The sequence below is a fragment of the Sprattus sprattus genome (genome assembly GCF_963457725.1).
Source record: "Sprattus sprattus genome assembly, chromosome: 20".
NCBI lineage: Eukaryota > Metazoa > Chordata > Actinopteri > Clupeiformes > Clupeidae > Sprattus > Sprattus sprattus.
The window spans coordinates 21,553,777-21,580,169 of record NC_137918.1 but is presented as its reverse complement, the minus strand read 5'-3'; the positions used below and the strand labels follow the sequence as shown (position 1 = coordinate 21,580,169).

Below are 26,393 nucleotides of genomic sequence, written 5' to 3'. Positions count from 1 at the left end.
TATAAAAGATGGACCATAAGCGTGAGAAGCCTATATGATTTATAAAAGATTTAAGTAGCCTATATGATTTATAAAAGATGTGAGTAGCCTGTATGATTATTAAAGATGTGAGTAGCCTATATGATTTATAAAAAATGTGATTAGCCTGTATGATTTTGCTGCTGTAATGTTTTACATGATGACACTCTTATATCACTCTGATAGACATGGGTCACTCTGGAAAAAAAAGTTACACTTAACAAGAGAGTAGATGCATGAAGATGCCCTGTTCTTCACATGCACAGCACAGGCCTATGTCCACTAGACTAGGATCTAAACCGCCACAGTATCACTCCTGGTCAGACCTCTCACCACCGGGAGTCTCTCACCTCTGGCTGACCTGGAGACTCTGCTGGTTCAGGGACCCCACCAGCTCCTTCATCACCCAGCCAATCACCTTCTTGGGCTCAGCTTTGGTGGAGCTCACCACGCTCTCAAAGTAGTCCAGCAGTCCGTCTTCATGCTGTGGAGCAGTAAGAACTCGGTTAAATAGAGCCACCATACCGCATGGTGTGTAGCCCTATAACAAACACTACTCTGTCATCAGCCTCTGTTGGAATGGAGTCTGACAAAGGCTAGACAACGGGTCTATTGGAGAGTTGACTTTGCAAAAAGCCTTAGATGGACAATGCTCAAGCAAACCCTTCAACTCTTTACGCCACCTACTGGATGTTCACAGGAACTGCTCAGGCTTATACCATCTACAAGCTCTTTGTATGCGAGATCCCACAGGTGCCATAATTATATGGCTAAATAAGAGAATAGTTTTATATACAGTATATATATAGAATAGAACTTGGCAATACATGTCTGAGCTCCAGCACAGTCAGGTGACATTGCTTACACCATCATACACACTGAATAAAGAGAAGGCTTAACTTAAGATATTACAGATTACAAGAAATTCAATGCTGAGATAATGAAAGAAAGAGAGAGTGTGAGATAACGTAGTCTGAGAGGGATAGAGAGAAAGATGGAGAAAAAAGTAGAATATGGAAAGTGCCTCTTAATAAATGGCTGCCCATAGTAGATGTGCCATGTCCTCACCACCAGGGTGAAGCTGTGCTCGGGCAGGATGCCGTAGGTCTGCACCAGCCTCTCCCTGCGCACGCTGGGCAGCTCGGGCAGGCAGGACTGCAGCTGGTCCACCAGCACCACCTGAGACGGGTCCAGCCCCGAGGGCACGCTGGCACTGTCGTACACCCTCAGAGGGGGCAGGTTGGGCTCGGGCATGAACCTTGACCCCAACAGGAAGGAACGCAGCCGTTAGAGGAAGCCGTCACGACTTCATTTATTTATCTATTCAATCAAAATAACACAACTTTGTCCTCTACATGTGTGTATACAGTACCAGACAAAAGTTTGGACACACCTTATATTTTTTGTAGAAGTTAGCTTTTTACTTTTACTATTCTAAATTGTAGATTAATACTGAAGACATTTAAACTACGAAATAACACATATGGAGTGATGTACTAAACAAAAAAAGTGCTATCTACCATGTAGAAAATAATAAAAGTAAAGAAAAAACTTCTCAAGAAATGAGAAGGTGTGTCCAAACTTTTGACTGGTACTGTATATGAATATGTTTAACTCGGTGCTACCAAGCACATGTTTTCTGAGTAATGCATGGCATGGTCATAAACCAGTTACCACTTTACAATCTTCAGTGGACTCACCTGTAGTCCTGGAAGTCCTCCTTGTCTCTCATTGGAACGGTTGTGCTGAGGGACCAGAACATGTTTTTTAGTAAGACAGCACACACTTCTTGTGTTCTAACACACCTCTGTTGTATTATAAGTTTTTAATTATGTAATCAGTTCACCACCGACAGAAAATCCTTTGTCCACAAAAAAGAGGGGCACGGGGGTGCACTGTAGCTCACACAGTAACTTCGACCACATTCAGGCTTGACGCCCATGGAGGACACGGGCTCGAATTCCGCCCGATGTCTTTTCTCCAGTCCACTCCCCACCTCTTCTCCCTCTCATTTCCTGTCCCAATCTTCACTAACCTATCAATTAAAGGCATTTAAAAGCCAGCAACAAATCTTTTTTCTGTGCGTTGGACCCAGCTGGGCAAGAGGCAGCTCATTTCATGGGTCCGATGGCACCATTCCTCAAGGTTAATGTTATATGTGGGCACATCTGCCTGGGCACGGGCTGTGCCAGTGTGGGTGTGTGGGCGACGTGCACATTTCTTATAAGCCAACTAGCCGCTTGCAGAACAATCGATCTGGTCCAAATGACCCAATTCATCACTTCATAGAAAAGCAAGGCAGAAAAGGCAGCAAGGCAGAAAAGGCCATTACTGCTACTGCTGCCTATCAACTCTCTCCTGCAACAGGCCATACATCTTACCCAACATACACCGCTACAGCAAATCACCAAACGAATAAAATGTTAATTTGTGAATTAGATAATTACATAATCCTACATGAGCCAACACCTGCTGTCCACACCAAACGGGGGTAAGTATGGCATCTACACTAATGTGCATGAAGGGTGGCGCGTGATAACATGATAAGATGAAAAGTGCATTAAAAATAAAATGAATTATTATTATTATTATTATAATCATTATTAAGATGTGTCATAAGGGCCACATATGATACCTCAAGGATGTGCACCTTATTAGAGCATGCAGTGTTGCCCTGGGCCTCTCTTACCCAGTCTTCTGGTCCCAAGATCGGGTCTCATTCTGCACAACTCCACCCTGTTCAAGCAACTCAATCTGACGCTGGATCTCATAATCTAAGGAGCACAGTAGACACACACTTACACTCATAATCTCTCTCATAATCTACTGAGCACAGTAGACACATACTTACACTTACAGAAAATGCACAGGTTAAAACACAGATTAGAGTCTGTTCAATCAGACTTATCCTTAAATGTATGTCCAGGTGTTGCAAGATTACATGGAAATTCTGCTTAAATCCCAAGAATCATACTGTCCAAAGAAGTCTATTATAAACCAGGGATTTGCTGATCTGAAGTCAGTCAAGCACACACACACCCACATCAACCACTAAACACATTCCCCTTGTTCAGACACAGATACAGCGCGTCATGTGTGCGGAAAACACCAGAACACATTTCTTTCCAAGTTAACTGAATTATTCAAATTGGATGCCAAAAGTACTAAATTATTCAGAGGAAGAGAAAGTGCAAAAGTGCTAAACGCACACATTTCACTTCCTTAAACGCATTACAGCAGCACCCCCATAACTTCATAAACTTGTTATCTCAGCCAGCTAACTGCTCTGCCAAATGTGCCCCCCTGAAGGTCTGCACACTGGGAGCTCATCAGAAGCATGGAAGGGCACGTTGAGTGTGTATCGTGTTCCTGTAGCTGTTGTGGGGTAAAGGCCTTGACTTGCTGATGGTGTGTGTGTACGTGTGTGTGTGTGTGTGTGTGTGTGTGTGTGTGTGTGAGTGTGTGTGTATCTGAGTTTCTGTGTGTGTGTATCTGAGTCTCTGTGTGTGTGTGTGTGTGTGTGTGTGTGTATCTGAGTCTCTGTGTGTGTGTGTGTATCTGAGTCTCTGTGTGTGTGTGTGTGTGTGTGTGTGTGTGTGTGTGTGTGTGTGTGTGTGTGTGTGTGTGTGAGTGTGTGTGTGTGTGTGTGTGTGTGTTGTCTTTAGGGCAGAGGGTGAGATGACAGCTTGTGCCTCTGACTGGCGCTGCTCAGCAGGAGATCTCTCAGTCTCTCCGAGGCTCCTCTTCACGGGGGCCCCGGCACTCTGGCAACCGCTGTCCTCTTTGAGTGCAGCATCAGTCAGAGCAAAAGTCAAGTTTACCTTCAGGGATAAGGAATGTTTGCGCATTCATGCGGCAAGTGTGTGTGTGTGTCTGTGTGTCTGTGTGTGTGTGTGTGTGTGTCTGTGTGTGTCTCTGTGTGTGTGTGTGTGTGTGTGTGTGTGGAGACCTCCGCAGGCTCTTCCTATCTCCAGTGTGTGGCTCAGACAGAACATTAGCGGAGGCAGTAACAGACAGGGGAGGAGGAGGAGGGGGGGTTTGGTTCATTGTGTGTCAGTCTTATCAGTGTCTCCCAGTGTGACTGGCAGCACACGCATAATTACAGCAGCCAGCAGCCCTCAGCTGTCTGCACACCCACTCACAAGGATGGGGAACAGAACAGCAGTCTAATCACAACATGTACGAGAGGACCTCTACACACTCCTCTAGATCCTGAGAGTATGTGGGTGTGTGTGTGTGTACTGACTGATTGTGTGTATGCGGAAAAAAAAAAAAGTATATTAAAACTCCAGCACTTCACTCTTCAGTGCACTTCCCCCTTGAACTAAGTGTGGAGTTTCAATAATTATTTCCCATACACCACCTTTTTCCTCCACTAGAGGGCGCTCTCACCTATGGCCCTGGCCAGGAAACGGGCGCTGTTGATGTTCTTCACCTCCGCCCTGGTGCCCAGTGGCTCTCCAGGCACGTGCACGGACACGTTGGCATCCACCCTCAGCTGGCCCTCTGTGGGGTGAGACAGACGGGCAGAAGGGGGTCAGACATCACCCCTAACTAGAGCTATGAAATGGCAAACAACTACCTGAGCTGTCCAGTGACAGCAGCTGTACATTCTTTGGTGAAAATGGCCCAGACAGCCCATGGTATATTTGCACAATTTTATCAGTAAACCGGACAGTCTCTCAGACAAAAGCTCATTTATATGTCAAATAGGAGGACATGTTGGCAAATATTAGCCAATAAGCACAGCTAGCTGTGTTTGTTCAGTTCATCCTCAACATAAACAGACATAAACATGTTCAATCAATCAAACACAGCCACTGCAGAATCCCAGCTATCCCTACTAAATTGAACTGTGTGGAGAGCTTGCAGGTGACACCATTGGCTGAACTCCGGGAGGGAGACAGAACAGTGAGAAAAACTTCTCTCCTCCTCGTCAGTATTGCCCTGAACATCCTCCGGTTCAGCTGCTCCTTTAGGCTCCTGCTCCTGCCCAGCACACACACACGTGCTCCTGGAGACAGGAGTATCTGCCCAGCGCACGCACACACACACACACACACACACACACACACCTGCTCTTGGAGACAGGAGCATCTGCCCAGTGAACTCAGGTGTGCTGTATCTAAGGCCAGCACTAAAACCACGAGGCAAGGCTGACCACCTCCTGTGTACAGGTCCTGACTTCAGGTCTTTTTTAGGTTTTATTATTATTTCTATATTTCATTGTTGAGTGTTGAGGGCACCACTGACTGGGGTGTTTTAGTTGTGGTGTTGTAGGAAGGCAGGCACAGGAGTAATCAGCAGCTGATCCAGAATCAGCTCTTAATGTCGTTAAAGGAGTCGATGCGAGTGGCATGCACTGTGAGTGGCAAACACTGGAGAGCTGTTCAGTGCGTAACTGTGCATACATTTGAATGTGAAGAATACATTTGCATCAGTTTAGAATCGCATGCAGATGGAGATGGAGCACTTCCAAAGGAGGAGGTCAAGCTTGGATGGGTGGAGACAGAGAAATATACGGTAGGGAGACTTAGTCTGGAGGAAACCTTTTGTAGTGGAAATGAGTGGAACACACACACACACACACACACACACACACACACACACACACACACACACACACACACACACACACACACACACACACACACACACACACACACACACACACACACAAGTGTGTGCTGATGAGATTTTGTGTCGTTTGGAAGCATATTCTATTTAAAGAACAGGAACATGAGGAAAATGTACAGAGTGAGAGAGCAAATGAATGGCATTGTGGATGAGGGGAAACACAGAAACAAGAGTTGAAGAGTGTCTAAAAGAACAGAGATGGGGGGGAGAGAGAGAGAGAGGAAAAGAGAAAGAGGGGGAGAGAAGGAGAGGGGGAGAGAAAGAGAGGGAAAGAGAAAGAGAAGGGGAGAGAAAGAGAGAGAAAGAGAAAGAGAGGGGGAGAGAAAAAGAGATTGAAGGTGGAAAAAAGAGAAAAGACTCCTGCCTGCCATGTTGCCCTTGCTTGAGAGAATGAGGGAAAGAGAGGGGGAGAGAGGGAGAGTGAGAGAGAGGCGGAGAGATAGAGAGGGGGAGAGATAGAGAGGGGGAGAGAAAAAGAGATTGAAGGTGGAAAAAGAGAAAAGACTCATGCCTGCCATGTTGCCCTTGCTTGAGAGAGAGAGGGAGAGAGAGGCGGAGGGAAAGAGAGGGGGAGAGAAAAAGAGAAAAGACTCCTGCCTGCCATGTTGCCCTTGCTCGTTCCCAGTGTTTGCAGGATGAGCTGGAGTTCTCTGACTGCTGCTGCTGCCTCCTCCCCACAACTCATCTCTGGCTCCATCACCAGCTCCATCAGAGCAACTCCTACACACACACACACACACACACACACACACACACAGACACAGACACAGACACAGACACAGACACAGACACACACACACACACACACACACACACACACACACACACACACACACACACACACACACACAGAGAGACACACACACACACACACACACACACACACAGAGAGACACAGACACACACACACACACACACACACACACACACACACACAAAAACAAGGGCTCAAACATTACTTTACGCGCTGAGTACTTAAACACCTCCTTACCTCAAGGAAAAGGCCTGCATACACATGCATGAAGAACAGATCCCACTCTCTTGCACACCCCCAGAAGGGTACTAACATCCCTCCAGACACTCAAACCCAGATCCTATTCTCTTGCACACCCCCAGAAGGGTACTAACATCCCTCCAGACACTCAAACACAGATCCTATTCTCTTGCACACCCCCAGTAGGGTACTAACATCCCTCCAGACACTCAAACCCAGATCCTTTTCCCTTGCACACCCCCAGTAGGGTACTAACATCCCTCCAGACACGCAAACCCAGATCCTATTCTCTTGCACACCCCCAGTAGGGTACTAACATCCCTCCAGACACCCAAACCCAGATCCTTTTCTCTTGCACACCCCCAGTAGGGTACTAACATCCCTCCAGACACTCAAACACAGATCCTATTCTCTTGCACACCCACAGAATGGTACTAACATCCCTCCAGACACTCAAACCCAGATCCTATTCCCTCGCACTGCCATCCCACCCCGTGCTGCCTCACCTGCCCTGTTGAGGTCGATGAGGGTCTGGTTGCGCTGCTCGTCGTGGAGGCTCTTGCCACTGTCCTGCTCCAGCTGGATCTGCTTGATGTGGACGCTCTTGGTGATCATCTGGTTCCTCTTGGGGCCGCCCAGGTAGCTGTAGGTCAGCGTGCCGTCCACTGCAATGGGCAGCCTCTGCTGCGTGATCTGGTAGCCTGCCTGAGGAAACAGAGGCATGACGACATCAATAGCTGTGGGAGACATTTTTACAGAGTTTGAGAATTTGACAGAGTTTGAGAATTTTGAGAGAGTTTTGACATGATAGACACGACAAATGACGACTAAAGGATATTTCAGAGGTGAACTGCAACATAACACAGATGCATATATGGGGCAAGACATTTTGGAAAGGTTTCCAATAATCTGGCTGTGTGTGAGAGATCAATGGGCACAGGCCTGGTCGAGTATAATCTGGCTGTGTGTGAGAGATCAATGGGCACAGGCCTGGTCGAGTATAATCTGGCTGTGTGTGAGAGATCAATGGGCCCAGGCCTGGTAGAGTATAATCTGGCTGTGTGTGAGAGATCAATGGACACAGGCCTGGTAGAGTAGGCCTACTGGACTGTGGGTCCATTACAAGCTTCTCGTCACTAAGAAAGATGAACTAGAAGAATTCCTTTTAGACAGATCTGACGAATCTGTCTCGCCTGTTTGTGGAAAAACAATAGTAAATACTGTGACATTAACATCAGTTTGTATGTCAAAAAAGGATAACAAAAACCATCAAATGAAAAATGACAGACCATAAGAGAATCAATTAGGTGTGAGAGCAGAGGGGAGAGCATAGTGGGGCTGTTCTGTAATTAATAAACCACTGGCTGATTGCCAATGGTTCATCGGCCGCTGCGTGTTAAACAAGGCAGCTGCCCACTGATAAATATTTCATCTCATTCCTCCAGTGATCTGAGGGCCCTCATCAGGTGCGGCTACAGCTTTACCCAGTTGTCATGGCAACAGCGCAGCACACGACATGAGTCATGTTTATTTGGCATACCAAAGAAGGAATTAATAAGTAACCAAATGAGGTCTATTTGCATCAATCGTGTGTAAATTTACTTTTATTCTCATGTTGTGAGAGGATACCTAAGGTCAAACAGATGGCTTGTAGCAAGTGTTTAAGAGTTGGTACTCAAGAGGGAGAGAGAGAGAGAGAGAGAGAGAGAGAGAGAGAGAGAGGGAGAGAGGGAGAGAGAGAGAGAAAGAGAGAGAGTTGATAAATGGGGCCAACATTTTCTGCAAATTACATGTAGTTACCTGTCCATTAGCTATGTTTGACATCATTTTGTGACTTTGACAAGAACAAAAATAGTCCCAACCATTCAACCCCTGCATCGGAGGATATATATTATAATCTTTAAAAATGTGTCCATATATATATATTCTATATTATTATATATATAAAACTCTCATCCAGAATCCAATCACTTAAAGTCACTGGCCTGAGGATCTGATTCGTCTAGGCTTCCTAAGCCTAAATCCCTCCTGACAGACTCATCTGAATGTTTCACTTCTTCTCCTGTAATTACACTTCCAGGCCACGTCTATTTGCCAGAAAATCTTTTTCTTCAAGAAAATGTGTAATTGCATGCCTCCAGAACAGTGTTGGATTAGCACAGAATTGTTGAAGCACATTATTAGGCCGAGTTGTTACCACTTTACACGTAGGAGCCATTCTAATTTCAGCCTAAAATGTCAGTCAGGCAACTGCATAAATCATCCAGTGCACAACAGTTTGTTTAGCTAAATGAAATCGGGACTGATGGAACATATCAGTGAAGCAGACACCCATACTAGAGTCCCTGTGATTTAATAAATCTGTGCAGTTTGCCTTTTTTTGCAAAACAGACAGAAATGGATGTGGAATGGCACATTAGACAGAAATGGATCAAACGTGTTCATGTAGGCACCACCACTTGCCACACAAAAATAGGCTTTCAAACACAAAGCAGGCTTATGTACACACGTGGATAAGTGTATAACATATGCTACACCTCTCAATAGGCTCCTTGAATGGAGTTGTGGGTGTATATTCTGAGCGCAGCTAGGCTGCTCCTACCCAAAGCCAGCTCCCAGCATGAAGAGGTGATGCAATCCATGGCAAGAACACTAAATCAACAGCAGGGAAGCACACAGAATAGCAGGTAATCCATCCTCTCCCAGCTGGGATTTCACAAGGATGCATCTGAGTCAGAAGAAATCTACCTTTGCTGAGAGGGATTACACCACTGGTGCTTTGATAAGCAGGCAACCACTTTGTCTCGCTGGCTTGGAAAAAGGGCACTGTCTCCAAGCTGCAGCACAGGAACTGAACTTCTTCCAGATCAGTTGTTTCAAAACACATTGCCAGGGTTTTAGAAAATCAAAAGCTTTCCGCCTTCCACCAAGGAAAAAGCCACAATCAACAAGCTTGTATAAAGTAAACTGTATGATGTTATTTTAAATAACATTTCAATAACTAAGTACTAAGTACTGCAAATTCATGTGATATGCGAGTTCTTCTGGACATATTATCCAAACAACCTTTTTGCATTACCTGAAATGAACAACTCTATTGTTCACCGCTACAGTTCCTAATCGTATCTTAAATGTGATGCTCCTGGATCAATCAGCACACCAACAATTCCCAATGCCCTAAACCTTTGTGGTGACCCTTGTCTTGTTGCACAGACAGCCTTTCGTTTATCCCTTAAGAGCTTTTCAAGATAGAACATGTTTGTGTGTATTGGTAACAAACACGGATCATAGGTGTGTATTTCTGTTGTCATAACAGAAAAAAAGAGTGATTCACTTTTCAAGCGCAGTGAGTTTTTGGCTAAATGACAACCACTTGAGTCTTTTCAGACAAATGACAAGACTTAGAAGAAAGGCAGGGTGGACTCACAGGCATGTCGGCGTAAAAGTAGTGTTTCCTGTCGAACAGTGACTTCCTGTTGATGGAGCAGTTGAGGGCCAGGCCTGTCATCACTGCAGCCTCTACACATCTTTTATTCAGCACCTGAGGAAAAGGCCAGCAAGGATTTCATTGTTTTTTTTTTGTATACGTTGCTGATTGATTCCTGTGGGCTCTGTGAATGTGTCAAAGTGCAAGTGAACACAAAACAAAGCAACTTTTCCACTCTTTTCTACTTTGATACTCACTGGTAATGTGCCCGGAAGGGATGCATCGAAGAATGAGACGAGTGAATTAGGTGGTGCTAGGAACTTGACTTGTGAACCAGAGAAGAGCTTCGTCAAGGAGTTGATCTGGGCATGGATCTCCAGGCCAATGACTCCCACCATCCCTTGAGGAACACTGAAGTGGAAAGAAGCACAGCGGGTAGCTTCTGCTGAATCTGATTTTTTACTGGTTTACCCACTAACTATTTATACAGCAATCTGGGCGTATTATCTGGTATTATTATCATTATTATTTTAATACAGCTATTCAACATCCATCGCTATGATAATGACACAAGCGACGACTATGTGTATTTCAATCTGGTATTTTATAGTCAACTTTTAGTATCTGTATATGGTGTTACTCACTCTGACAATTAAATAGCCTGTAGCATGCTCCTGTTTGTGTGTACTGGTAACAAACCCAGTTTCTAGTTATGTATGACCTGTTGCGTACACTTTCAAAATGGATGTTGCTCTATATTTCTCAATAATCAAATTAAATGATTGACATTATTAAACTGCAGTGAGTCCTTAACTTTGTCTAACAACATACACTTTTAAAATGTAAATGCCACCTATGTGAGTGATATGGGGGCAGTCCAGCAGAAAAGTAAAAAGAGAGTACACCCAATATTTCAGACCTCAGTAATTCCCCCACAAGTGCAATCACATTTTCCCTCAAAATCTGAAACGACCACTCTAATACAAACTAATCGCTCGCTATTCTGTTCAGTGGCTATAGGGGAGCCCAGGAACAGTTTGTAACACATTTCTCAATTCGTGTCAAACATAATGTAATGAAACTCACAGTCAACAGGATAGCATCAGTATGCTACGTTCAAAATTGCAGCTAGCTCGTTTCCTGAGGCAAATGTGTAACTTTTAAGTTTTGGGCAAGATTTAGACTGCACTATAGATGCGTTTCGACAGGAACACAAGTAAATGGGTGGTTGTGATCATGATTTAATACCTGATCAAATATAGGAGGTTGGCTGATGACAATTGTAACACGCATTACAATCGGTTGCAACCAGGCTTAACCCTGACGCAACTGCCTTAATGTCCCTTGAGTTATTTCTATTATTCTCCAATCTATCGCGTCATTATGTCATTTTCTCAAAGAAATACAAGACACGTTAGCATTCTGACTACATTGACTTTGACATAGCAACTTTAGGGTGAGCAGCAATGTCATTGTGCCTTACCTCTTCTTTTTAGTTTGTAGCTTACTTTGAGGACGACAAACACACGTGCTAATTCTTCTTTTTAAAACAAGATACACTATATTTGAAGTTACAGAAACATGTTTTTGTTTGTTGCAATTGTATATCATGCTACCCAACCCTGCTGAGGCGGCCGCCATGATTACGGATTTCTAGAAATTCATGGGAGTTGTAGTTTCTGTATGTGTTCATACCACGACACAAAACTCTCGACAACATACTAGTCCCACAATGCATCATTGGCATGGGTTCAGTTTTAGAGATACATTTCCGGTGAGTTTGACGTCATCGCGTATAAGTTCCTGTTTTGGGAAGTAGTGAGGGACTTGTGGCGGGAATTTTACACGTGTCTGTAGCGGTGAAGTTATATTGCCCTTCAAATTCATCGAAAGCATCGTATTTGCCTGACAGAATATGGGAGATCACAGACAAGAGAAGTTTGAATTGAGAAACGATGCGCCGATTTCTCCTTTGAACGGCGAAACTCTCAGAACCCAGGAGCACAAATCTGTGGCAAATGGAACCACCCGTTCCGACTCACCTGTGAATGGTGTCCAGGAATACAAGAGATGTACTTTTACTGCCGAACCCACTCTCGAGGACATACGACGGATGCAGGCAGAATTCACAGACGAGCGCAACTGGAACCAGTTTCACCAGCCCCGAAACCTCCTCTTGGCGATGGTCGGCGAAGTAGGAGAGGTGTCCGAACTCTTCCAATGGCGTGGGGAAGTTGCCGAGGGACTGCCGGACTGGACAGAGTCGGAAAGAGAACACCTGGCTCAAGAACTGAGCGATGTCTTGATCTACTTGGTAGAGCTTGCTGAGAAATGCAACGTTGACTTGCCTCAAGCTGTCCTTCGTAAAATGGCTCTAAATCGACTGAAATATCCAGCTAGCAAAGTCCATGGGTCAGCCAAGAAATACACTGAATATAAAGAGTAATACTTTTCGGTGGTCTTCCAACTTTCCCCATTGGGTTGCAAAGAAAACTCGGACTGTACCCAAAGATTTTACACAGATGGTATGCAAAAAGAATCTGGCAGAGATGCTTTTTGAATATTTTATTTTTGCGCGGATAAAACGCACTTTTACCTTATACTTAGTGTAAAGTCCATTACACTGTTTTACGTTAACTTTAGTTTAACTTTAACCAAGGAAGCAGTGATTATCTGTTGATATTAATCTGCTGTTAATTGTGTAAATTCCACAGTGACACGTTATTGGCATTGTAAAGGAAAGGAGGCCTAAGCTCCACACTTTCTGGAACCTGTAACTTTGTGTGGCTTCAGTTCAATCACTGCCCTATGCAATTTACCGTTTATAATGCTTTAATTAATTACCCTTTGTATTTTACAGTTTGCAGTGTTTTGTAGGGTTTGCATGATGGCAGTACAAAACAAACTGTTATCTTTGGTTGAGTGGTTTCTTTGTTTACCATAGAAAACTGCAACTCTAACTGAGGTGGAAGTCTGCATGTCATACGGTCCTGTGTATTGTACCCTGCATTGCCTTGCTCTTAATAGTAGACTTTAAAGGTTTAAAAAAAAAAAAAAAAACACGTCCTGTCCTGTATTCATCTGCTGGTGTATTTCCCAGATATTGTACATTGCATAGTTCAATACCACTGTCATTTTGACCTCTTTAAAGTGATGTTTGGAACTTGCACAAGTACCACATCAGTTGACACATTGGTTGACCACATAGATAGATAGATAGATGGATACTTTATTGATCCCGAGGGAAATTAAGGTCATCCAGTAGCTTACACTTACAAACAAACATGAATCACAATAAAAACAAAAACAATACACATAGGGAGAACATGTTAACATGTATACACATCAGTGTATTTAAACTGGTATTCCAGTAATTTACCTAAATTGTAAAAATCCAACACATCCAAAAAGGGCAATTGTCATTATCTGATTATGCCAGCAAGACCCAGATTGTGTTTCCTTTTTTTAGTGGAATAGGAAACTGTACTTTCTGCCTTTTAGCATGTTAGGGAAATTAAGTTCTCTTCTGCTGTTCCTTATCTGGTCCCAGGTAGGGGTGGGTGATATGGCCCAAATCTTCTATCGCGGTATTTGTAATTTAAATCACGGTTACGGTAGCCTATATATCACGGTATATTACAGGTGCATCTCAATAAATTAGAATATCATCGAAAAGTTGATTTATTTCAGTAATTCTATTCAAAAAGTGAAACTCATATATTATATAGATTGTTTACACACAGACTGATCTATTTAAAGTGTTTATTTCTTTTAATTTTCATTATTATAACTGCCAGCTAATGAAAACCCAAAATTCAGTATCTCAGAAAATTAGAATATTGTGAAAAAGTTACATATTGATGACCAATGGTGTCACACTCTAATCAGCTAATTAACTCAAAACAACGGCAAAGGCTTCCTGAGCCTTTTAATGGTCTCTAGTTCAGTAGGCTACACAATCATGGGGAAGACTGCTGACTTGACAGTTGTCCAGAAGACGATCATTGACACCCTGCACAAGAAGGGTAAGACACAAAAGGTCATTGCTAAAGAAGCATGCTGTTCACAGAATGCTGTATCCAAGCACATTAATGGGAAGTTGAATGGAAGGAAAAAAATTGGTATAAAAAGGTGCACAAGCAACAGGGATAACGACATCTTTGAGAGGATTGTGAAACAAAGCCCATTCAAGGGAGATTCACAAGGAGTGGACTGCAGCTGGAGTCAGTGCTTCAAGAGCCTACACGCACAGACGTATCCAGAACATGGACTTCAACTGTCGCATTCCTGTGTCAAGCCACTCTTGAACCAGAGACAACGTCAGAGGCGTCTCACCTGGGCTAAAGACAAAAAGGACTGCACTGTTGCTCAGTGGTCCAAAGTTCTCTTTTCAGATGAAAGTAAATTTTGCATTTAATTTGGAAATCAAGGTCCCGGAGTCTGGAGGAAGAGAGGAGAGGAACAGAATCCAAGTTGCTTGAGGTCCAGTGTAAAGTGTCCACAGTCAGTGATGGTTTGGGGTGCCATGTCATCTGCTGGTGTTAGTCCACTGTGTGGTCCAAGGTCAGCGCAGCCATCTACCAGAAAGTTCTAGAGCACTTTGTGCTTCTCTCTGCTGACCAGCTTTATGGATATGCAGATTTCATTTTCCATCAGGACTTGGCACCTGCACACACTTCCAAAGGTACCAGTACCTGGTTTAAGGACCATGGTATCCCTGTGCTTGATTGGCCAGCAAACTCGCCTGACCTAAAACCCATAGAGATTCTATAGGGTATTGTGAAAAGGAAGATGCGAGACAACAGACCCAAACACACAGAAGAGCTGAAGGCCACTATCAGAGCAACCTGGTCTTCCATAACACCTCAGCAGTGCCACAGACTGATTGCCTTCATGCCACGCCGCATTGCTGCAGCAATTCATGCAAAAGGAGCCCCAACCAAGTATTGAGTGCTGTACATGTTCATACTTTTCAGTAGTCCAACATTTCTGTGTTAAAAATCCTTTTTTCTATCGGTCTACAGTAATATTCTAATTTTCTGAGATACTGAATTTTGGGTTTTCATAAGCTGTAAGTTATAATCATCAAATTTAAAAGAAATAATCACTTGAAATATATCAGTCTGTGTGAAATGAATCTATATAAAATATGAGTTTCACTTTTTGAATAGAATTACTGAAATAAATCAACTTTTCGATGATATTCTAATATATTGAGATGCACCTGTATACATAGGGTGAAAAAGAGGACATTTCAGCAGTGGCTAAATGTGTCCACAAACATAGGCTATACAGTATGATAATTTATTTATTGACCCTTATGAACACTTAAGTTGCAAAAACAATACTGCCTCAATAAGCTATTGGCCTAAGCAATAGTGTCCAGTATAGACCTACATTGTACTGAACGTTTCAATTGAATCTTAAGATTAAAACAAAGTGCATGTGGTGGCATTTAGTCCAGTGCTTATGAGTGGTTCTTTAATGTACCTACAGAAGATACATCAAGTGTTGTAAAAAACTTTATTTTTAATGTTTGTTTATATGTTAACGCCTTAATGATGAAAAAAAACATTTTCTTATATGGCCACATATAAAAATAAGAACGCTAACAAACGCTGGTAAACGATGGACCTGCGGTTTTTCTGGATAAAAAGCACGTCAGCGTTTACATTTCTCCACCGATTTCGTTTCGTTTTCAAGGGTTTATGATCTGCGTGGTTTTGTCTATGATAATCGCTGCTAGACGCTTAGGCTACTGTTGTTCTGCTCCCACAGCTACTTCACTTTGAAATACTGAAAATAAATCTAAACTATCGAAAAAGTGCATCTTTTACAACTAATATTTGACCATCATTGAGAAAAATAGAACAGAATCTGCAACTAAATCGCTACACTAGACACCTTTCAGACAGCATTTTTCAGGATTGACTTTCCCAACAAGTTGGCATGACAGTCCGTGCAGGTCATCTGCAGGGCTCTCAAGTGTCACTCATTTCGGTTTTTAATCACGCACTCCCGCCACACATCGTATTTCTCACGCTGAAAAAACTCTAGGCTATTTAATGTGCCGCAGCGCGCAAACATGGCCTGGCCGCGCTGCCCTCACCATGGAGGAATCCAGCAGCACGTCTCCCCGAATCCCCTGGAGTTCTGACGTGAGTTGCCACTTATCAGCCAATCCAAAAAAAGAAATGGGCTACACAAAAGCCAATCAGATCTTTTGTATCTGTTCTATCTGGGTAAAATTTTATCCAGCAACCAATGCATCCAATAAAGCATCCTGGCATTGCGCGGGACTAAATCGTCTCCTGTTTTAATGTTACGACAAATTCACAATGGTTTGATACAAGCAATGACAACTTGACTGCAGTTAGAGAATTTTCCAAGATAATTAGCATCAGTTTTTAATGAGTGTTTGTAGCCAACACAGTTTTAGGCGACAGCCTGCCTTTTCAGTAGCCTATAGCTTTGACTCCGAACTTCGTTAATAGGCTATAATACATTCGATTAGGCCTATTAAAAATATATATAGCCTATAATTAGAACGAATATTAGGCAGACCTTAATATTCAATGATTATAATTTTTTGTAAATGTGTTTGCTTGAACATTACATTCAGATTCCGAGGCTTCTTCACGCCTGGTGAAGTTGTGAATCGCAAACTCATTAGGCATAGCATGTTATAAATATCCTGGCCATAGGTGCATTAATCAATGCATCTGTCTTTCAATGATGTCAGTATCACTCATTTAAATGGGACGCTTTTTATATCTTGTATGTTATACATGTTGTACACCTCTGTCATTGTATCCATCGTTTCTATTGTTAATAAACAAATCACATCCATCCCCCTCACTTTTGAAAAGCTTGCTACGCCCCTGCATGGATGCCATGCTATTAATCATTGCATCTGTCTTTCAATGATGTCAGGTAAAAAACAAATGAGTATACTGGTGCTCTATTTGCAGCCAAGAGAACTCCTGTGCCCATCAAGGTGTGTGCGGGATGTGACAAGGCACATAGGCAGTAAGGGGCATCAGGCCAAACAGCAGACACTGAAGTCAACCAGCACAGTCAAAAACCTTTACTTGCCATTGACTGCAGAGACGAGTGTACAAGAGGTCAAGGTTCATTTAAATGCCTACAATGTTCAAGAATACCATTTTTCCTAGTTAATACATTAAATTATATGACTTTGGCATATATAAGACATTCATCCATACATGGACAAAATACTGCTCAGTAATGTACCTTTATGGGGGGGGGGGGGCTGGTCTGTGGGCAAACGGCAGGGGCGGGGCGAGTGGAATGAAGTGAAGTGAAAGTGACTCTATGGCAGAGGTGGCGTAGACACACACACTCTGAAATCAGCCTCTGTGGTCGGGGATATGTTGCTCTTGTCTGGCTTCAAAACTTGAGAGCCCTGGTGTATGAAGACTAACTTTAAAAAGAGCTAATTACAAACAAAGATCTTTCTTCCTTTTGAACTCTTGAACTTCCCTTGAGAAAAGAGTTCACACTCTATATGTGTTGTTTGTGACCTCAAGGGAAGTTCAAGAGTTCGACAGGAAGAAAGATTAATTCATTAAAGATAATTCAGTGCTACTGTTCAACCCAAAACAAGAAGTACACAAACAGACTGCTTGTGCTTAGTGACGTGACGTGCAGTCAAGGATAAGAGGAGAGAGCAACAAGCACTTTGAGCCTTCTCTAGCCCTAGACTCACACACATTACGCGTGTAGTCATCATTCTCTGGGCAGTCAGTTCACTGGATTTACGATGATAGAAACGTCATCCTCTTTATTCCTTCTGCTGATCATGACCTCCGGTGGCTTGGGTGCCGAGTGGACTGTCACATACACTCCTACATACATCTGTGCGCTGGAAGGCTCCTCAGTTAGTATGTCCTGCTCTTACACCTACCCTAGTGGTCTTACAGTCACAGAAGCTTTCTGGATCAACCAAGCTATGTGGGAGAAAGACCAAGAGCCTGTTGATTTGTCCCTAGAGGAGAGTTACAAAGGCAGGGTCACAGTGGACTGCGGAGATAGAAGAAGCGGGTGTTCTCTGCAGATGACTGAACTAAACAAAACGGATGGACAGTATCAGTATTACTGTAGGATTAAGTCCAACTCTGACAAATGGATAGGCACACCTGGAATCTCAGTGGATGTTACAGACCTGAAGGTTGTTTCATCTGGACAAGGAGCAGAAGTGAATGAGGGAGATAATGTGACCCTGACCTGCAACACCACCTGCACTCTGAGTAGCAGCCCTTCATTCATCTGGAGTAAAGATGGACGCCCTGTAGAGAAGAAGAAGGGAATCAACCACCAGCTGCAGCTCGCCCTCGTCAGATATGAAGATGGAGGCAACTACACCTGTGCTGTTACAGGACATGAGGATCTTCACTCTCCACCGTTGAAGTTAAACGTGTGCCAGACAGTCATCACATCTGATGGAGAAGCAGTGAAGGTGGGAGATATTGTGACCCTCACCTGCGACACCACCTGCACTCTGAGTAGCAGCCCTTCATTCATCTGGAGAAAAGATGGACGTCCTGCAGAGAAGAATCAGAGCATCAACAACCAGCTGCAGCTCCATCCAGTCAGAAATGAAGATGGAGGCAACTACACCTGTGCTGTTGAAGGACATGAGGATCTACCCTCTCGACCTTTCAGACTCCCAGTCATGCCAGTGGACCATAGTCCTGTGCTAGCTGCTCTAGTGCGAGTGGCAGTGTTTGGAGTTGTTGGTCTCCTCTGTGTCATATACTGGCTGAGATATAATAAAATGACCAACAGCGGGGGACCACAGACAGGAGACACAGAGGACCAGGATGATGTTCAGGACCAGGATGATGTTCAGGACCAGGATAATGATGTTCAGGACCAGGATGATGTTCAGGACCAGGATGATGTTCAGGACCAGGATGATGTTCAGGACCAGGATGATGTTCAGTACCTCAACGTTAACTTCCAGAGCAGAGCTATCTAATGCAGTGCTGAATGTGTAGTACTATAGTTTAGATCTTTATCTTATGCAGTGCTGAATTTCCTATAGTTTAGATCTTTATCTATCTCCTATAGTTTAGATCTTTATCTTATGCAGTGCTGAATCTCCTTTAGTTTAGATCTTTATCTTATGCAGTGCTGAATCTCCTATAGTTTAGATCTTTATCTTATGCAGTGATGAATCTCCTATAGTTTAGATCTTTATCTTATGCAGTGATGGATCTCCTATAGTTTAGATCTTTATCTTATGCAGTGCTGAATGTGTATTCCTATAGTGTAGATCTTTATGTTATGCAGTAATGAATGTGTAGTCCTATAGTTTAGAGATCATTTACTCCATGTGCCTTAGATTTAATGGAATACGTATGTTGTCTGTAAGCATTTTCTTTTCATTATGTTGATGTGAATATGTGACTAAATGTGTGTGAACACAATACAAAATATATGCTAACCGGATATAGGAAATGTGTACCTTAATGCAAAAGCAATACATTTAAAAAAAAAAAAAAGTACTCAAGGATGTGTCTCTGCCCTTTTCAGCAATGGGATATCTGAAGTCCACATCTACCCAAGCGTCACATGCACTACAGTGCACACACACACATACGCACATGCGCACACACACACACACACACACACACACACACACACATACGCACATGCGCACACACACACACACATACGCACATGCGCACACACACACACACATACGCACATGCGCGTGCGCGCACACACACACACACACACACACACACACACACACACACACACACACACACACACTCTCACACACACACACTTCATCTACCCAAGCGCCATATGCACTACAGCGCACAGGCTTTTAAGAATATTTCTCTTTTTAAATTCAGTTTTTTAGTTATTTGTCCTAGTATGTAGCCCGGAAGTAGCCTGGATACCAGCCCAAACCCCGCCCACAAAAATTTTTGTCAGGGAGATTTGGTCTGGCTCTGGGCTAATTGGGAGAGAATTTCATCGGTAGGATCAAACCGGACCAATCAAATTGGCAGGGCGGGCTTTATACGTTGATGGACAGATACCAACGCTTGAGTTGAATTAACCGGTAGATTCGAACTCCGACCAAGATGGCCGCGTCTCGGGTGCTTAGTGGGGAATATTTTATGTGAATTAAGCTATCTACACGACTTTTTAATGTCTACATTGACTCGGTTAGTTGTGCATGTGCAACACGAATGTTACAGAGTATTGTTTGTCTTAACTAAAGTTCTCTAGACCATTATTGTTATATCATTGCTAACGTGTACACAAAAAACCCATCGAAATAAACTGTAGCTTGTAGCCTTAATGCTAATTAATTAACGTGAGCAGGCATATCTCAACAGACATTGACAGCGCATTCATTTTGAAAGAGGAACAGAGAAACGCGATTAAGGCATTTGTCATTGAAAAGATGTTTTTGCCGTCCTTCCTAGGGATCAGGTAAAAGTTTAATCTATCAGATGGTAATAGGCTACTACGTTGCTCTGATTGGTTCTAGGTATCCAATTCAGCGAATAGGCATTTTCTTTCCTGGTTCGTTGAAACACGCCCCATAATCACAGCCCAAAGGTCCGGTATCAGACTCATATTCTGACTAGAATCATGAGTATGACATCGTCAGGCTAGCCCGGAAGTGCTCAAGAAGAAGGAGAATTAATTGCATTAATTAGGGTCTTTGCTACAGCTCCTCTCAGGGTGGAAAACAAAATGGCTTTGGGAAAAGATGATATCTTAGACATATTGTGAGTTGCAACTTTTTAAATCAATGGCACCCCAGGTAGTACACATGAATGACTCCACAAAAGACATACAGACAGATCTGAACTTTAAGTCAAACTTTATTTCTCAATTTATTTGTTTTATTAGAACAGCTGTTCAGGTCATCAAAGTGCAGCAATGCTTGGCTGAACAGGAGACAATCATCCAGAGATGCTGTTTGTTTACTATTTTGGCTTGTGTTTGGCAAATTGTTGTTCTCTAAGTGCACGTATGAACACCCTCTCAGAGTAATTACTTTCCTGCTTTCCCCTCAACCTCAATTTTGTGGAGTGCTGTTCACAGTCCTCTCCAGAAGCCTCTTCCCTCGTCTGCCACTAATTAACTCAAAACTGATGCACCCAATTCATTAGGCGTGTGACATGTATTGTCTCATAATTCATGGATAAAGGTTTGTCAGGTGAAACAAACATTTCAGGGAGGAGTACCTCAGTCAAGTGTATTCCTGTTTGGTATGAAGAACCAGCAGCTCGGAAGACAAGACTAAGGTAAAACAATGAGCTTTCCACTGGTTAAACCAGATTGCCACACATGGCCTTTCTTCCATCCTTCATGTGAAGAGCAGACAGCGCTGTCACCATGGGGATGGGAGGCTGAAGCTGCTGCCTCTTCCCCTTTGCCTGCTCCCCATCAGTAATGACCAGATGCCGTCCCCTTCTCTGATGCTCTTGGAGACAGGCCGCCATCACCCAGGTAGCACCCACACTATTGTTAACACAGCTTTGATTTCAGCAGGGAAATGTCAGAGCTGGAGAAGCTTCATGTGTTAACATAAATCCTGAGTCAAGTCACTTTTTTAAATAGAGTTGCCCTCCAACTTTAAGGTGCAGGAGGTGATTTTTGCTGCTAAAACATTCAAATACTTCTGAGCTTGTGATGATGCAACTGATACCAGACCGTGTTCCCCATTACTGTGCACTTCACATTTAGTTTTTCATTTTCAGACCGTTTTATCTATGTATTTGATGTCCTAGAAGAAACAGGAAGAATTGTAAATGGAAATATATATATATTTCGGTTGGTCTAGAACCATCTGAAATATCTTTCACAACAAAAAACTCAACTTCAACATGTTGGGGAAAATACTGTCAGTACAATGCCAACCCTTCAACTGCATGTGGATCACACTATTTCAGGGCAATACCTGTGCTGATACAATAGAGATATTCTCTCCCTCAATGTGATGTTATAATGGTCTTGTGGCACTTCAACTGGCACTCTCTGCCTCTAGGAGAAGTCAACAGTGGAACGTACACACACCAATATGCCATGCCATGTGATGCTGTGTAGTGGTGTGTGTGTGTGTGTGTGTGTTTTAGACACAGATCAGGGGGAACTCAGAAAAGTTCTTATTCCCCATGGGAAGCACGGAAGAAAGCTTTACGTGAAGATCAAAACGAGACTGCATACAGTGCTGTGAAGGCGAGACGTTAGCAAGAAAACACAGCAAACAGGAAAAGTCACCATTCATCAGTCAACTTTGAGCATCTGGAACTCTTCAAGCATGCCAGTCAGTTGACAATTTTTAAAGCCATTTTTGTATTTGTCTGTAATTCTGCATAAATACAGAAACCACAAGCTTTTGTTTGGTAAGCTGTATGGCACCAAAACACTGCACTGCACATCATTTAGTTTGTTTATTTTTGTCTTGCCTTAAAAAAAACAGTTCTCTCTCATAAAAGCTGTAGTATCTCCCATGGTATTGTTCCTTGGTGTCTTTATATTTTGCCTGTGCCACCCTAGTTTTTTTTCTTTTTTTTAACCTTTCATTTTCCTTTCCAAATGACGAATAGTACACTTGCAGGGCCCTTCATTGATCACTGAAGGTGGCAGAGCAGTCCCCTCCGAGGCCTTCTCCGGAAATGTTCCATCAACAGCCTGCTCTTATTTCCAGAAAGCGCAGTGCCTACAGCGCAGAGGGAGTGGCTGCATGCAAACAGTCTAAATCAAGCTGACAGGCTGATCAAAGTCCCTCATTGTGTGGATGAAATTGGACATTCACAGCTGATGCTTATGCCAGGGCTATTCCCCCGAGACTTACTTACGCTGCCTCGCTTTTTTTCCTCATCTTCAGAGAAGAGAGACGGAGCCACATTGCTACCATGGGCTGTTGACTGCAACGTTAATAGGAAGAGGAGAGAGAGTCGAGTGGCACTGTTTCACAAACAGCGGCGAGGAAATCTGTGAAAATGACATCTCTGTCTGGAGTCTGGAGAATATTTATTCCTCCCCTTTTCCTTCCTGTTCTCCATCAAATATCTCATCTCCGAACCGCGTTCCTTTGCTTATCTTTTCTGTCAAGAGGAGAGGATAAAACCACCCTGCTGTCTTTGTGTAAATTCATTCCACCAAGCCACATTGGCTGTGAGCAATTTACATTCCTTCAATCCCATGGAGACCTAAAGCCTAAACTAGCCTTCTGCTCAGGTCATACAGTCACACACTTCCTCGGATGAGACCAACACATGAATGCACTGCTGACTGCGAGGACCATCATGTACTCAAGGAAGTTGTTGCTATGTAAGGCTGTTGCTATGGAGGCTCTGGCCTTCACATCTGTAATCACACCTCGCTTAGGTGTCAAATTAGTACATGACCACTAGGGGGAGCCCTGTCTCTCTCTCGACATGCATTGACAAGAACCTTGACCAATAGTGGCCAACAAAGACATGCTGTAGCATCTTACATTAGAATGGATTTAATTGGATGATAAGTTATAAATACATGGATAAGTAAAAACATGTTTAATATGTATGGGTTGCAATACATCAGAATAATTAACCTTTGACAATGGTACAGTGCTTTTGTATTAGTGGGAAAGCTTTTTAGTTGTATGTTAGAATGGGTGAGGACCGATGCTTCCTTGGTTTTGAGAAGCCTTACAACACACATTACATGAGAGCATTAGAACCTGCTGAAGTGAAGCATGTACCCCTATCTGACTCTTGAGACGGCAATTTGACTCTCCTTTTTTTTGAGACAGGAACATCTCCTTCCCATTCATAGGATAAAGGGACTAACATGGCAGTGTTGCTCTCTCAAAAGAGCAATGCTGAGATTTGTGTCTTCCTGCAAAGTCAGTAAATTAGCTCCACTTAACTCCCTTATGCAATGAAATGCATTATCTCAACAGAGCTCCTGTATAATGTGTTTACTCTCTCCCATATCCAGTTGGTCCTAAACCAGAGGAGCTCCGTTAAGAATCCAGCACACAGTGTAGGTTTGTGTGTGTGTGTGTGTGTGTGTGTGTGTGTGTGTGTGTGTGTGTGTGTGTGTGTGTGTGTGTGTGTGTGTGTGTGTGTGTGTGTGTGTGTGTGTGTGTGTGTGTGTGTGTGTGTGTGTGTGTGTGTGTCTGTGTGTGTGTGTGTGTGTGTGTGTGTGTGTGTGTGTGTGTGTGTGTGTGTGTGTGTGTGTAGTGTGATGCACAGCATGCTGTCCTCAGAGGCCTTGTGCGTTGGAAGCTGCTATCTTCTGCACCTTATCACTTCATTAGAGCAGTAATTAATTGGGTTTTGGAGTGGTCTACACAGGTGTCGGGAACGCACCACTTGCTGTTGAAAAGTTTTAGCTGCAGGCCAGACTACAGAGGGATTAGAGTTGAGTGTATGCCACGGTGTTTCTGCCTGCTTTCTGTGGCCAGCAGGCTGCTCAGAGACTAATGGAGTCAGAGCGTGTTGGTTCAGCTGCTGTGGTTTCCATTCACACTGCATTGATAACTCCTCAGTTCATGTGGTGGAGAGGATGTGGATGACCTTGTGGGGTGACCTTCTAGATGTGCCATTTCTGCTCAGAGACAAATGGAGTCAAAGCATCTTGGTGTCTCTCCACAGTTCAGCTGCTGTGGTTTCCATTCACACAAATGTTTTTTATTTTTTTATTTGAATTACATGGGATTCACACTATGGTCTTATTGTATTGTGTTTCCAGAGTTGATGTAGAAATAAAGACAAATATTTTTAATTGTACTTTCTTTCTTAGCTAGGTTAGTGACGTGACGACATAGGTCAGGGGGGGGGCCTCATGTGTTTACGTTATGGAACTGTTCACACTGCACTGATAACTCCTCAGTTCATGTGGTGGAGAGGATGTGGATGACCTTGGGGGGTGACCTTGTGGATGTGCCATTTCTGGCCTGACAGTGAAACGTATAAGCCTGACCAGAAGTGAATATAGGATATAGTAAGGGGCAGTTGCTCTGCCCTGGAAAAAAGGGGCAACACATTCATTTTTGTCACCGCCGCTGCCGTGCCTACGTCCCCTGATCGCAAATTTTGGCAATATCATTTTAAACTCTCACTAACCGTTGCTGCCACGTCCCCGGCGTCCCCTAATCGCAAATATATATATATGGGCCATTCTACCGAATTGGTGCAAAGTCAGGTCGGAAATATTTTGATTTTTTTTATGTTTTATTCCCAAAACTTTGTCCTTATGTATATTGTACCATATCTAAAGTACACTTATCTAGTAAAAGAACAGTCCATTTTTATATTGTATTTTCAGAATGTGTTGGAATGTTTTTCCTCTTCCAAAAATTGTCACTACCGAAACATCACATTTACTATAGTAAAAAAGTATTATTATTGACCTGTTCAGATTGTGTTTCCTTCCCTTCTCTGAAGAGTATTTTTACAAATATTTCTTGAAGGTTTTCACAATGAAATCCATAAAAATGAATTTTTTACCAAATTTTCAAGTTCAATTTATACAATTCATCAAAATCTAAGTGCAATATTTCTTTGTAAAATGCAAAATACTGATCATATTGATTCCAGAGTTGTTGATTGATGAAATTGAACACACATTAATCCAATCAGTATCATAACATTTTAGTTGATTACTCAATATACTTAATTTTTTACAAAACATCCTGTGTTTCGGTAGTGCTGCACTGTTTCGGTAGTGACATCCAGTGTTTCGGTAGTGACTGCACTGTTGTATGGATGTTCATTTCTCTCCCAAAATCTTCCAAAAGGTGCTCTGGGCCGCCCTTTAGTCCACACAACACATTTATTTAAAAAATTATCGGATTAAACTACTTACCATTTAATTTTGTCACTACTGAAATCATCAGGTCACTACCATATGTTTCGGTAGTGACTGTTTCGGTAGTGACAATTCTAGCTAATTTTAAGCATAAATAAAGAATTCTAACAAGCACACTGCATGCAAAGACATCTTTGAAGAGGTGAACACACATACAAACATAAGATTTTCCATGAAACCCCAAAAGGTTTACTTAATTGAAGAAAACATGCGTTTCGGTAGTGACAATTCTTAAGGTTACACGTCGATTTTCAGACTTTGGAACACATTTATATAACAACTATGGGATTTAGCTACTTACCATTCAACCATGAGGGTCAGAGATGCAGTGTCACTGCATGGTCAAAAATGCAGAGTCGTGGCTAAAACACAGGCTCAGCCAATGGACTAAAACTCTTGTGTTTCGGTAGTGACATGAAAACTTGGGACATGATTTTTTGTGTATAGAAAATTGATTTA

At 42.9% G+C, this 26,393-nt stretch overlaps 2 protein-coding genes across 2 annotated transcripts in view; one reads left to right on the top strand and one right to left on the bottom strand.

The window, feature by feature from the left end:
- Positions 1 to 11,717, bottom strand: part of gatb (glutamyl-tRNA(Gln) amidotransferase, subunit B) — a gene marked incomplete at its 5' end in the record, with an annotated part of 14,524 nt that extends 2,807 nt beyond the window's left edge. The window contains 10 exons of the mRNA XM_080859513.1: positions 369 to 502; positions 1,087 to 1,276; positions 1,719 to 1,763; positions 2,708 to 2,792; positions 4,411 to 4,524; positions 6,253 to 6,375; positions 7,156 to 7,354; positions 10,077 to 10,190; positions 10,334 to 10,487; positions 11,560 to 11,717. Of these exons, the coding sequence (XP_080715639.1) occupies positions 369 to 502; positions 1,087 to 1,276; positions 1,719 to 1,763; positions 2,708 to 2,792; positions 4,411 to 4,524; positions 6,253 to 6,375; positions 7,156 to 7,354; positions 10,077 to 10,190; positions 10,334 to 10,487; positions 11,560 to 11,717 (1,316 nt within the window). The remainder of the gene's footprint in view (positions 1 to 368; positions 503 to 1,086; positions 1,277 to 1,718; positions 1,764 to 2,707; positions 2,793 to 4,410; positions 4,525 to 6,252; positions 6,376 to 7,155; positions 7,355 to 10,076; positions 10,191 to 10,333; positions 10,488 to 11,559) is intronic.
- A 211-nt stretch (positions 11,718 to 11,928) lies between these two features.
- On the top strand, positions 11,929 to 12,832 carry dctpp1 (dCTP pyrophosphatase 1). Its single transcript, XM_080858793.1, has one exon. It carries the CDS (start codon positions 11,992 to 11,994, stop codon positions 12,520 to 12,522), a length of 531 nt encoding a protein of 176 aa, XP_080714919.1. The 5' UTR covers positions 11,929 to 11,991; the 3' UTR covers positions 12,523 to 12,832.
- Positions 12,833 to 26,393: the final 13,561 nt, after the last annotated feature.

Coding starts and splice junctions, on each gene's coding strand:
- dctpp1 (XM_080858793.1), top strand. CDS start 11,992: ATGGGAGATCACAGACAAGAGAAGTTTGAATTGAGAAACGATGCGCCG.